The sequence below is a fragment of the Nerophis ophidion genome, linkage group LG06, assembly GCF_033978795.1.
Source record: "Nerophis ophidion isolate RoL-2023_Sa linkage group LG06, RoL_Noph_v1.0, whole genome shotgun sequence".
In the NCBI taxonomy this organism is placed as follows: Eukaryota; Metazoa; Chordata; class Actinopteri; order Syngnathiformes; family Syngnathidae; genus Nerophis; species Nerophis ophidion.
The window spans coordinates 26,600,833-26,615,228 of NC_084616.1; the positions used below are offsets into that span (position 1 = coordinate 26,600,833).

At 39.5% G+C, this 14,396-nt stretch overlaps 1 protein-coding gene across 4 annotated transcripts in view; it reads right to left on the reverse strand.

The window, feature by feature from the left end:
• Positions 1-2,783: 2,783 nt before the first annotated feature.
• The window catches only part of LOC133554448 (protein phosphatase 1 regulatory subunit 12B), a 57,558-nt gene continuing 45,945 nt past the window's right edge, over positions 2,784-14,396 (reverse strand). Inside the window, exons 7-12 of one of the 4 annotated variants that reach the window (XM_061903238.1) lie at positions 13,774-13,900; positions 11,723-11,827; positions 11,598-11,648; positions 11,426-11,476; positions 9,645-9,701; positions 2,784-2,988 (exon numbers count right to left, since the gene is read on the reverse strand). In XM_061903238.1, the coding sequence (XP_061759222.1) occupies positions 9,663-9,701; positions 11,426-11,476; positions 11,598-11,648; positions 11,723-11,827; positions 13,774-13,900 (373 nt within the window). In that variant the 3' untranslated portion in view covers positions 2,784-2,988; positions 9,645-9,662. Of the gene's footprint in view, positions 2,989-8,596; positions 8,853-9,644; positions 9,705-11,425; positions 11,477-11,597; positions 11,649-11,722; positions 11,828-13,773; positions 13,901-14,396 lie in introns of all 4 variants that reach the window. The other 3 variants (XM_061903237.1, XM_061903235.1, XM_061903236.1) reach the window with 3 other exon arrangements.

A 14,396-nucleotide genomic window follows, 5' to 3' on the forward strand; every position in this document is an offset into this window, starting at 1 on the left:
AAAAAAACTAAACAACAACATTATGATTTGTACATTTTCAGAATGTGCTTGTTCTATTTTTAAATAAAGAACACAATCTGAAGTTGTCTTTATTTTTAAGTTATCGTGCTGTGATTTTCCCAGTCCAGCTACTTGGGAGTAGATTTTTCTCCCATGTGACCCCCTATCTAAAATGAGTTTGACACCCTTGCTCTAAACGTTAAGTAATTGTGGAAATCAGAATAACTGGCGTGTTTCTTTGACAAAAAGTAATGCATAAATAAATAAATAAATATCGCAGGACATTTTGTTTCACACGTCAGGGTATGCCTCTCAAAGAAGAAAAACACATTAGATGTCCTGAAAATAGAATGTGTCAAACATGAAACTCTTTCAGAAACTGAAGCTGTATTTTATACCACACTTGATTGTTCCTAAAACTGTATTCTAAAAAAAAAACTTGTATCAACAGCCATCTTTGTACGACCTCTCAGTAGTGTTCATATTAACCCATGAGAACCCATCTCTGCTTAAAGGAAGAGTATGGAAATATAACAGACCAAGTGGAAGATAAATAAAATATTTCTGATGTATTTTTTGTTTTTTCAGAAAATACTAACAATTAATGTCAAATATCCGTAATGTTTTATAATTGCAACATTGGGTGTTTATGGTAAATGTACTAATTAAAAAAAAAAAAGCAAATCTTGACAGTGTTTTGTGATTAGTACTACAAATCTACTCCGAAAGAACATTTACATTTTAAGGCTGTACTTATGCGGACACCTGTGCTGAGCCTGGACTGCTGCTTGGTACAGTAGGGGTGGGGGATACTGGAAATATTTGTGTTGATCAGATACAAAGTGAATAGTAACACTGAGACTTGATTTTGTGAAGTAGCCTCTAATGAGTTGATTATGACAAGGATCATACATAACAAAAACATTCTGGGTTTTTTACAACTAACTGCAACAAAATTAATTTGTACAAATTCAATTAAAATTATTCCTTAATGGTGTTAAATTACACACAATTATTTTAAACAAAAGTTACTTCCGCAAAAATAACAAGCATTTAAAAGACAAAAGTTTCAACAAAACAGCATAAACAACTACTTAGAGTTGTACGGTATATCGGTATTAGTGTAGTGCCACGATAATGATTAATCATGTTCGGTACTATACCGCCTCTAAAAAGTAGCGGGTATCGGATTGATACCTAAATTTGTGGTATCATCCAAAACTAATGTAAAACATCCAAACAACAAAAGAATAAGTGATTATTACATTTTAACAGAAGTGTAGATAGAACATGTTAAAAGAGAAAGTAAGCAGATATTAACAGTAAATGAACAAGTAGATTAATAATTAATTTTCTATCACTTGTCCTTAATGACGATGACAAAATAATAGAATGGAAAATGATACAATATGTTACTGCATTTGTCAGCAGACTAAATTAGTAGCCTTTTTTTGCTTACTTACTACTAAAAGACAAGTTGTCTAGTATGTTCACTATTTTATTTAAGGACTTAATTGCAATAAGAAACATACGTTTAATGTACCTTAAGATTTTTTGTTAAAATAAAGTCATTGATGCAATTTTTTGTGGTCCCTTTTATTTAGAAAAGTAGCAAAGTATCGAAAAGTATTGAAATACATTTTGGTAGCGATACCGGTACTAAAATATAGGTTTCGGGACAATACAACAACTACTATTAAGGGCAAGTATTTGTAAAAAAAAAAAAAGGGTGGGGGCAAAGTTTGCCTCGGTGAGCAGTAGAGAGTGAGAGATGCAAAGTTTGCAAGGATACACGAGAAGAGACGCTGCGCTAACATGAACTCTGAGGAAAAGTGAGTAATTTGCTGGACAAGCAAGAAATTACTAAAAAAAAAAAAAGTGTTGATCTTATCATGTTAGTATCAACCTGGTATCAATACTGTTATTTAGGTCGATACGACCCACCCTTACTGCCTTCAGCCTCCTGTGTTATTCCTTCTCATCTAATGCTCTCCAGCCTGCTCTGATGTCTATAAAATAAATGTTTCCGTGTTTATTTGTCCACAACATTTTACTGTTTCGTCAACATGGGCCATGATGAGTTTGGATTAGCTGCTAAACTCCCGGCAAAAATACTACCTGGTTGGAAGGAACACAAGAGAAAGTAGGAAACGGTACTTAAGTCTAATTGTGGCATGCACATGATCACATCGACCAGCAGTGACACACATGCTGGTAATTGCATCTTTTTTTTTTGATGCGGCACGGTGCGCCGCCACAAGGTGTACCTAATGTTGTGACCGTTGAATCTAGATACTGTTTATGGAACGTATTATTGATTGTGTCTGAAAAAAAATAGCGGTGACGTTCATTTCTAAGATGTATATTTAAACAGTTTACATTTTCAAAAGATAAATAATGACACTTTTGTAGAGCGTGGGGCGTGGTTTCTTTTTTATCTGAACGGAATGCCTACGCACACAAACCCACATTAGCAGAAAGTAGGTTATAAATGTGAATATGGAGCAAAGTTTACGCCAAAACATATCAAATACATATTACATAGACCACAAGGAAGTGCGTTAAATGTACAAGATTAAAATATTCATAGGTGCTCCCAAGCAGAAACCGTTTAGGACTTATAATTGTTTGGCGATCATGGGTTCTTATGGGTCACATGGCACTACAAACACAATCATAACTCGGCAGGTTTATAATACTATAGTCACGGCATCTCCATGGAATCATAGCATACTTAAATAGGAATTAAACTGCATGTGTGGTCCCTGAAAGAAAACACTGGATAATTGTTATTATTTATTATAACACCAGCATCCATCACAAATTTGGAAATTTAGATCCACCAGACAGGAAGTACGAAATGTGACCTCATGGTGAATAACTGCAAGCCAGCATATTCTTTCATTTAGACAGTTTGCTGATGACCCGAATGAGCGCACCGTTCTCATCCTTTAGCCTCTGGTTGTCCGCCTTGAGCTCTGTTAAGACCTAGAAAAGTGGAGGGAAGACATGATATCAGATGATCACAGATTACATAGAGTTAAACATCACGCTACTTATGGAATGCAAAGCTCACGCAGCACCAAAACAACCTCATTCACTAAGACCAAGCGACATGGGCATGCTTGATGGTTCATGTTCATGCAGTGAGGAGGAAATTGTGAGAAGTCAAAGAGAGCCACAAGAAGACATGAAACATTTCCTCAAAATCAAAGTTATGCTCAACACATGGAGCAATAACAAAAATGACCTGCCTCTTTCTCTTTGAATTTATTCTCCGCTGAGACATACGATAACCATCTTACTTATTTAAGTCACAGGAACTGCTGTAAACCGTGTTAACCCGCGTACAGACAAAATTATTGGTACCCAAAACCAACCAAGCTCACTGAAATTACTTAAAACTGACAAAAAGCTCTTTGTTTGCAGATGTCAATATGAATCATACATAGAAAATAACATGAAGAAGACTAGCCCAGCTGGCGCAAGACATTAAAACAATTTTGAGAACTTGTTGAATTAAGTCCTGATGTTGAACAACTCAAACATAACGTTAAAACAACATGCTTTTTGACAACGCTAAATCAATGTTGAGTTCTGACGTTGACTTGACCATTGAAATTTGGTAATTTCCCAACAAACAACGTGGATCCAACTTTGGACATCAATGTTGTCACAATTTACAGTCTGTTTTCAAGGACATGTATGTATAATCAATCAATCAATCAATCAATCAATCAATCAATCAATCAATCAATCAATCAATGTCTTGTGCCTGCCGGGAAGTTATGTTCTTAGGGTGCTTTGCTGCATCTGACACGAGATAAGCGATGTTCCCTGAATCATCAAGACTATTAAACGATTCCTGAGCAAAATGTGTTGTTTGGGGGCAGAAAACTAGGTCTCAGTTGCAGGTCACAGATTTCCAAATGTACACTAATCAACAATACTAGAATGGCTAAGGGCAGAACATCAAACTATTCTGAAGTGGCCTGCTTTGAGTCCTGATTTGAATACAATGAAACATCTGTGCAATAAGTTGAAACAGGCAACATAGAAAAGGCACTTATCAAACCTGGGAAAGTTTGAGCAGGAGTCTCATTGAGAGTTACAGGAAGCACTTGATTGTGGTAATTGGCTCAAAAGGTTGTGCAACAAAATATTACTTTCAGAGTACCACCCTTTCTGTCAAGGCCAGTTCCACTAGTTTTCATTTTAGTGTTTTTAAAGGTTCTTTCTAGTGACGAGGGAGCTAAGGTGGAAGGCAAAGCTCTCAATTCACTGGTCGATCTACGTCCCTATCCTCACCTATGATCATGAGCTTTGGGTTGTGACCGAATGGACCAAATCATGGGTACGAGCGGCCAAAATGAGTTTCCTCCTTTGCCGTATTGATAGGAGCCAGATCAAGGGGTTTGGGCATCTGGTCAGAATGTCCCCGAACGCATCCATGGGGAGGTGTTAAGGCCACGTCGGACCGGTAGGAGACCATGGGTAAAGACCCATGACACGGTGAAGAGAATATCTGTGTCCCAATTGAGGGTCTGCATCCTTTGAAGTGCGAATTCATGCCCGCTTACGTCACAACGCTGCGCCAAGGCTGTCCCAATTCCTTCAAATTCAAAAACTGCAACAGCTGAGGACATCATTGGTGCGGTCAAGAATCCTGAACACTTCTGTTATGCTGAGGAGACTAAAGTGGCGTGGGAGGAAGGAAAACTGTCAGATGACATCGTAGAGGAGCAACGTAAACTCACCGAGGCTGATCCCGTCATCTTTCAGTTCTCCATGGTGCATCCTCCTTTTCCCTGTATTCGGAGGATGCACCACAACTATCCTTCGGGGCCTCCCGTATCCCAAGATGCTTTGCGCGCGTTTGTTCAACCTGGATCTTTGGGCCGCAGGAGTCATGACGTTGTGACGCAACCAGGAAATCCTCCGCAGGCTAGACTGTCCCATTTAACAACGGGTGACGCATCCTTCGAAGGTGCCTCAGAAGGTCCAGCCTTCTAAGGCTGCATATAGGCTGGGTCCTCCGAAGGATGCAGACCCTGAATTGGGACACAGCTCATGTCTTCCAGCTGGCCTGGGAACGCCTCGGGATTCCCCAGGAAAAGCTGGACAAACTGGCTTAGGAGAGAGAAGTATGGGTTTCTCCGTTTAGGCTGCTGCCCCCGCGACCTAACTTCGGATAAGCAGAAATAGATGGATGTATGAATGGATGGATAGTTCTTTCAAATTCTAATTCAATTTCAACTGAAGTGGTATAATTTAAAAAAATATATTTCTGTAACATCACTTCTGACAGTTTCCCATTATGTCAGTGCATTTTCTAGGTGTTTTCTCTCATTGCTGTTAGGGTACCAACAATTTTGACCATGTGAGTATAATTTTTGTATAAGATAATGATTAGCCTTTTTGCTTGAAAAAAAAGTCAAAGAATAGGTCGTTTTAGAGCACGTGTTGCCAAACAACTTCCAACCAAAAGGAGTCAAGGCACGGCTGCCCCACCCTAAACCCAGAACACTTGCTGTGCGTAGGGCCTTGCGATCCGAGAATGAATAAACGACAGGGCGCTTTATCTGAAATTTTACTGCAAACGTATTTCCGGGCGTGTCGAGCTCCGCCAATGATAACAATAAAATATCAGATTTGCCATTTGATTTTCAATTTGCTCCTGTGGCACATACAACTTATGGTTGTTTTGCATGGCTGTAAGTACTGGGTTCAAATACCAGTTGTAGTATATGTAGCAAGGTCAGAAACTTTGTTTTAATGATCTTGAAGTTGTTATTTTCACACAAAAAGTGTAATTATTGAACAATGTATTTCGTATTAATTTGTTTCGGTACATTTTCCCCCGAGTAGTGCTCGATGGCAGGTCAGCCTTCTTAAAGGCCATCGCCCCTTGACACTAGACAGCTTTTTTGGAACCTCCCATGCATCAAATCAAAGTTTGATTCAGGAAAGTATACAAATATTTTCACATGAATAAGTGTGAAAGGTTTAAAGCTTTTCTTAAGAGACCCACGTGAGGAACATATTTGCCAACCTTGAGACCTTCGATTTCGGAAGGTGGGGGGTTGGCTGTGGTGGGGGCGTGGTCGGGGGTTGGGCGGGAGGCGTGGTTAAAAGGGGAGGAGTATAATTCACCAACTCGAGTATTTCATACATATATATATATATATATGAAATATATATATATATATATATGTTTGAAATATTTGACTTTCAGTGAATTCTAGCTATATATATTTATTTGATTATATATGTAAATAAAATAAATAGTTGAATTTCCGACAGCACTTATCAAATACACAGTAATAAAAACACAGTTCTACTAACTGATCTCCAAATCCGGGAACATATCCTTCACGAATTTGTTGTGGACATCCGCAAATGTGAACGGGATGTTGCTTCCAGCTATCAGCATAGCCATCTTTGTCTCAGCATAAGTTACACCATCGGGTCTTCATTTTGCGAGGTGACCCATAATACTGGGTTGTGAATGATGCTGCGCTGCGGACGCTTTGTGCTTCGCTGATCGTTCATGGCTGAGTATATCCGTTCGGCCACCGTGTTCAATGGAGAAGTCTGTTCTACAAAATTTACAGGCAACATACCCCTTCCCCTTCGAACTCTCCTGGATAAACTGAAATTCTTGTTTCCAATCGTTCTGGAACTTGCAAGCGTATTTCTTCATTTTGCTCGTCGACGGTGTAATATATTGGGTTGGAGTCAATAACCAGGCGACGTGATGAAGTTACGTCTCTTTACTGTGGGCTTTAGAACAGACTCCCTAATGCATGTTCCTTGACTGCACTTAAATGTAGAATATATGTAGAATATATTTACATTCTATTCTATTCTATGTACAGTAGATGGCACTATTGTCCAGTTTAAGAGGGTCACAACATTGCTGAGTCAGGTTCTCGTGGAGCTGGAGAGGGCGTGGCCTCCAGCTCCGCCTGAATTTCGGGAGATTTTCGGGAGAAAATTTGTCCCGGGAGGTTTTCGGGAGAGGCGCTGGATTTCGGGAGTCTCACGGATTTTCCGGGAGGGTTGGCAAGTATGGTGAGGAAGTTAGAGTAGTTATGATGCTAAATTAAGATAATGGTGATTAATAAGGCAGAGTCTCTATACAAATGTTGATTGAGCGAATTAAAAAATGTTGATTGAGCGAATTAAAAAAATGGTATACTTTTATTACCATTTACCTATTGTTTTATTGAGATTTGTTTTTCTAAAAAGCTTGCCATGTTTCCATCCGTTTCCTTACTTCATGACGCTTAGTGGCTCCACGTTAGCAATACAAGAAGTATTTTTACAGGATGGGTCTCACCAACATTGTTGGGATGGACAGTAAAGGAAAGGCGGCTTTTGAAGGAGCCTGTGACTTCCTTTGCACGCCTTTGTGACATCATTGGCCTCTGAAGGATGTAGCCTGTGAAATGGCACGCAATTCATCTCTCTTTTTCGAGGGAGATAAATACCTTCCAGCCATAATGAGAGAAAAAAAACGTACAGGCATGAATCTGACTGTGCTCTGAGATGTATACACACACACTTGGCATTTGAGTCATGGTGTCTTAAATCATTAGAGTCAAATCTCTCGTCACATTATTTCCCCTCTCAGGTTGCCGTAAAACAAATATAACTTTATAAAGTGGTGCTTTGCCCGTATATGCGGACAGTATTGTGTTTTGTCAGCTCTCAAAAAATAAAATGAATTAGAGTGGTAAAGGAGGAAAAAGAGTGCAGAAGAAGATTTTATAGTGCAGCGCTTTTCAACCACTGTGCCGTGAGATATTGTCTGGTGTGCCGTGGAAAATTATGCAACGTCACCTTACTGGTCCAAATAATATTTTTTGCAAATCAATAATTTTAATCTGCAAATAATGTGCCGTTGCTTAGTGTCTGTGCTGTGTAAAATTCGGCAGGGTAACCACTTAATACTCCATGTCAGTAGGTGGCAGCAGGTAGTTAATTACTAAAAGTCGGAATGTGTCTGGTGAGACGAGGATGGTTTGTTGTGATCTCAATATGCAGACTACAGCGGGAGGCAGTGTGGAGGTAAAAAGGTATGTAATGTTTAAACCAAAAATTAACAAAAGGGAAAGGAAAAGGCAATGGCTATGCAAACCGAAAATCAAACTGAACTGGCTACAAAGTAAACAGAAACAGTATGCTGGACGACAGCAAAAACTTATGGCCTCCACAAAGTACATCCGTACATGACAATCAACAATGTCCACACAAAGAAGGATAGCAACAACGTAAATAGGCTTGCTTGCTAACACAAAGCGTGGAATAGCGCTCAAAGGAAGACATTTAACTGCTACAGGAAAACACCAACAAAACAGGAAGGGCCACCAAAATAAAAGCGCAAGACAAGAACTAAAGCACACCACACAGGAAAACACCAACAAACTCAAAATAAGGCACGACGACCCGGTGGAGTTTCATTTTTTAACGTTTTCTGGTGGTGTGCCTCCGGACTTTTTAATGAAAAAAATATGCCTTTCCCTAAAAAAGGTTGAAAAACACTGCGATAGTGGGTTTGGAGGGCGGGTGCAGGGAGACGTGCACAACCTGCCTGAGAGGAGCACAGTGGAGGAAGAGCGGGTTATAGAGGCACCAGAAGGATGGTTGTGCAGAGAAATGGGGCAGGAGGAAGAGGAGGAGAAGGAGGAGGCTTGAAAGGAGAAGAGGTGAATTCAGAGGTCCTCTGTCTCCGGCACAGAGGCTGTCTCCGAGAGGTTGGACAGGGCGCGCAGCAAGGCTCTGTTCTCGGCCAGGAGACGTTCGTTGATGCTCCGCAAGGCCTGTACCTGAGCCAGAGCGGGGAAAGTCTGCACAGAGGAGGAGAGAAGAATACAAGGAGGGGGAAGGACAGAGAAAGCATGCGAGGAAGAAGATGTGGGTGTTGTGAAGCACCCCGAGGACCTGAGAGACTCACTGGCAAAACATGGGGAGGCTTCAGAAAGAAACGCATAAACAAGCAAAGCAACTCATGAAAAAAGGAATGGCTTTCAAGCTTAAAATGATATGATTAAGATACAGTAAATTATTATGTCATCATTTTAGTTATATACATCTTTAGAGTTTATATGCCTGATTGTTTGTAATCATTAAACGGATGTTTTTTTTCTTGGTTTGAATAGTTGAGGTCAACCTAATGTGTTCACTTGATGCTAATCCCGAGGGTACTCCTTTTGAGAACACACACACGCATACACACTCACATGGAAGAAAAACAAGGAAGACATCTGGCTTTTTTTTTTCTTCTACAAACTGAAACACAATTTCATATAAGCCATTTAAAGCGAGCCCATGTTTGGGATTTACCAGGTCGTGCATGTAATGTTCCTTTTCTGAAGAAGTGCCCTTGGCAAGACAAGGTAGTGTGACAAGAATTCTTGATGCTTTGTGTCATTATAATCATAACACTGTGCACTGTACATTCAATTAAACTTCCTCATTTCAACACTGGGAGAGCCGTAATAGTGAGATAGTGACAAAGTGTGTGCTAATCATTGTTTTGATTGTGGCCACACGTGTAAACATGCCCTAGTGTTCGACAGAAGAATTATTTAGTGGGGTGACAGGCATGTGTCACTCTTCAACTAATGGCGACCACTCACCATTCCTACCCACACCCCTCAGGGTTGGTACCCACAACGGAACCGCAATGGAGGGTCCTGCTGAGGGAACCACGAGAACATCATACAAAGATCTATATTATCCTCAATATTGGTCTGTTAGAGTTCTGTTATCTATGTGAAGCAAGCGAAGTTAGAGGAGTCCTAAATTCGTGTTTGACTAACCAATTCTACTTTAAGTGGGGAAAACTGCCAATTCCAGAAAATCTTATGAGAGATTACTGGACTGGAGAATGTGTGTAACTGTACATAGCTGACCAGGCCTGCACTTTTTGCAGCTCTTAGTGAAGTGGAACGCACACTGTGCAGGGCAGGAATGTCTCACAAAAGTCTATTGGACCAGGTTTGGTATTCAACTGGAACTAGGTCACAACATTCATCCCTACCAGTGGGATAAGCGGAGCTGGGGAAGCGTGGTGTGGACTCCTCCTTTGCTTGACAGGAACTGAGCCAGCAGAGCGCTGTGGCTAATAAGCCTTTAACTTTCTCTACTTGACTGCCCCAAACCCACTTGTGTGGACTGTACTTGATCACTTGTAAAGAACATAATTTCATAGCTGTCTTGAGTTTCCCATCATTTTCTTATTTTTTGTGATGGAGTGATTGGAGCACAAATGACATCACATGAACAACGATAAGACCTTCTGGAGGAAAGTTCAGCGGTCAGATGAAACAAAATTGTAGCTGTTTGGCCAAAATACCCAGCAATATATTTGGAGGTGAAAATGTGAGGCCTTTAATCCCAGGAACACCAAGCCTACCATCAAGCAACAATTTGTGTTAAAAAGTATATTATTATTCCATCTGCTCCTTTCTGGTCATGGAAATTTATAAGAAACAAAAAAAAAACAATGAAACTGTCAATTGTACGTGGCTTGTATATATAGATTTTTATGAAAGGTATAAAAATAAATGATGATGATGATGATGATGATGATGATGATGAAGCATGGTGGTGGTAGTATTATGCTCTGGTCCTGTTTTGCTGTCAATGGAACTGGTGCTTTACAAAGAGTAAATGGGACAATGAAAAAGGAGGATTACCTCCAAATTCTTCAGGACAACCTAAAATCATCAGCCCAGAGGTTGGGTCTTGGGCGCAGTCGGGTGTTCCAACGGGACAATGACCCCAAACACACGTCAAAAGTGGTAAAGTAATGGCTAAATCAGGCTAGAATTAAGGTTTTAGAATGGCCTTCCCAAAGTCCTGACTTAAACATATGGAAAATGCTGAAGAAACAAGTCCATGTCAGAAAACTAACACATTTAGCTGAACTGCACCAAAGAGTGGTCAAAAATTCAACCAGAAGCTTGCCAGAAGCTTGTGGATGGGCACCAAAAGCACCTTATTGCAGTGAAACTTGCCAGGGAAAAGGGTAACCAAATATTGATATTGCTGTATGTATACATTTGACCCAGCAGATTTGGTCATATTTTCAGTAGACCATAAACTTCATGAATGTTTTTTGTGACCAACAAGTATGTGTTTCAATCACTCTATCACAAAAAAATAAGAGTTGTAGAAATTATTGGAAACTCAAGACAGCCATGACATTATGTTCTTTACAAGTGTATGTAAACTTTTGATCGCGGCTGTACATACATACATATATACATATATATATATACATATATATATATTATTATTATTTTTTAATATATATATACACACACATATGTATATATATATATATATATATATATATATATATATATATATATATAAGTTGAAGCACTCAAACAAACAATTTGCAGATACTGACCTTTATCTCGTCTTCCATGCCTGACACTCTCTTCTCGAGGGCCTGTTTCTCCTGTTATTAAAAAACAATGTTTGATGGTCTTGTCATTTGAGGATAAGAAACAATCAATCCCACAATTGTAAAAAAAAGTAGCATGCTGAAATAAAGATACACGACTATGGATAAAACTTACCTTTTTCTCAGCTTCAACCTGAGTAGATTTCTCCGACATCCTGTCTTGCCTCTGCAAATGAGAGAAATGTTTCATCGTGACGAAGCAATCGTCACAACATTTACAACGGAATGATGAAGTCATACCTGAGTTACTTTCTCCAACTGGGAACGAATGTTGACAAGTTCTTGTTTGCTGTCCTGCAGCCTAGACTTAAGGCGCTCATTCTCGTGTAGTGCTTCTGCGTACATCTAAAAAAACAAGCACACATCAAAACAATGTGCTTGTGTGTGGTTTCAACTCCCTCAGTCCAACAAACATGAACAATTGAAGGTTATTCAACTAAATTGTTCTGTGGGTCACATTTCCAGAAAGCTGTGGACGGGTGGAGAGACTGTACTATTTTGAAAATCAGAATCCTTTGTAGTGGACATTTTCTTGGTTAATATTTATTTTCAAGAGTTATTTGAAAAAACAAAAAACTTTTGTGCAAAATTTAAGTGTCCACTGCAGTGGATTTTGGCCTAGAAGTTCAAATGTCACTACAAGGATTACATAGATTAAATATAAATGATCTTTGACTTTTTGCAGTAGGTCCATAACTGCAGATCCTCAGAAAAATACAAAAGTATAATAACAGTGTACAGAGAAGTCCCAACACCATGGCCCTTAGCTCTTTGGAAATGTGGCCCCCAAAACAATTTGAAGTTGAATAGCTTTGCTCCAGTGTCTTTAAGAATTTTCCTACAAAAATATTAAAATATATCCAAGTTTTAAAATTAACTCTGGGACCGGTCAGGGGCCATTCTCGGGCCACATTGCTTTAGAGTTTTCATTGTTTACGGTTACTTAGACTTAGACAAACTTTATTGATCCAGAGGGAAAATTGTTCCACACAGTAGCTCAGTTACATAGGATGGAAAGGGTAAGGATGGAAAGGATAATGCAGGTTTTAAGTAGACAAAACATTTACCATAATAGCAATATAAAATAACACATATGTAATATTTACATATTATATACCGTATTTCTTTGAATTGCTGCAGGGCATATAGTATGGGCCTGCCTTGAATTACTGCCGGGTCAAACTCGCTTCCGAAAATAATTAGCGCATGCTTCGTATTAACGCCTGGTCAAACTCGTGACGTCACGAGTGACACTTCCCCTGTCATCATTTTCAAAATGGAGGAGGCTGATTTCAATATCGGTAATTTGAAATCGCATAAAGGAAAGAAGATTAAGAGCTATTCAGTAGGATTTAAGGTCCAAGCTTACACCACACTCAAATTTTTACTGCATGCCTTTGGTAAGTGCCGGAGTGAGAAGATGTTTTGAAATAATTAGCGCATGCTTACTTTTACCGCATGCCTTTGGTAAGCGCAGGAGTGAGAAGAGGTTTTAAATTAATTAGTGTCCCGGCGGCAATTCAAGGAAATACGGTTTACAGTATAAAATATTTACTGATACATTGTTATATGATATTATATTTGTATATAATATATACAATATATAACAAATTAAATGACAATATGTAACAAACCACAGATAACCGGCTAGCTGTCCAAAGTTGCGACCCAGGGTGGACCACTCATCTGTGCATCAGTTGGGGACGTCTCCTCACTGCTGTCCCCACTATGGACTGGACTCTCACACTATTGTGTTAGATCCACTATGGACTGGACTCTCACGATATTATGCTAGATCCACTCGACGTCCATTGCACCAGTCACCCACATCTGCGGTACCCCCAAGGTTTCTCCTTGTCATCACATTGACTAGAGTATTTTCTTGCCCTAATGTGGGATCTGAGCAGAGGATGTCGTTGTGGCTTGTGGAGCCCTTTGAGACACTCATGATTTAGGGCTATATAAGTAAACTTTGATTGATTGATTGAATTCCCAATTACCATGTTCAATATTACAATATACAGTATGTAACAGGTGCAGAAAAAAAATGGCAGCATAAAATACAGTCAATCCAGCGAAAATAAAAATAATAAACAAAGAGAGGTAGCTAACAGAGCGGTCAGTTATTAGACAGATATCATCTATTGCTGTATGGCGAGTGATCATACAGCTGGATGGAGTGCGGAATTAAGGAGTTCTTGAATATGTAAATGCTTTGTTTTTGGGTGCCCTTGTACCAGCTGGTAAACTATCCAGCTCACACGTGAACTTGAACCCCTGCAAAAAGTCACCTTCTTATAGTCTTTGCTTGTAGTGTCTTGCTCCTGCTTACTCAGAGAAGCCAGTCTGGTCTCTCTGCGGGTGTAGGAGCTGGTCCGCCCCAATTTGTCTGCCACATTATCTCCACTGGAGTCATACCTACATGCAGCACAGACCAGATGATTATTTGTAATCTTTACTGATTGTAACAGAGCAAAGACGTATATCGTAGAGTTGTAACGGTATTGTATTTATCACGATATTTTGGTTTCAAAATGCTCGCAATAATATCGTGGAATGTGGCATATTAAATGAGAACTTGGAGTTCTCCCACCAGTTTAGTTTTTTTTCTGGCGCTAATGAGTGGGCAGGTCTGATAAGTAAACTACATCTCCCATTGTCCCTCCCATGGAGTTTAAATCAGAAGTAGGTATGCATTTTGGTTTAACGGTGAACACAGAAACAATGGAGGTCTCTTGTTGGTCCTATGAATGAGTATACAAGCAGGTATTTTCTGCAAAATAGAACTCTGATATATTTTAGATCCTACAGTTTAGATATCTCACATGTGGTATAGTACGATGCCATGTTGTTTGCTGTGTGTTATAATTATGTCACTGTTTCCACTCACTGCACTTTATAGAATTGCACATGG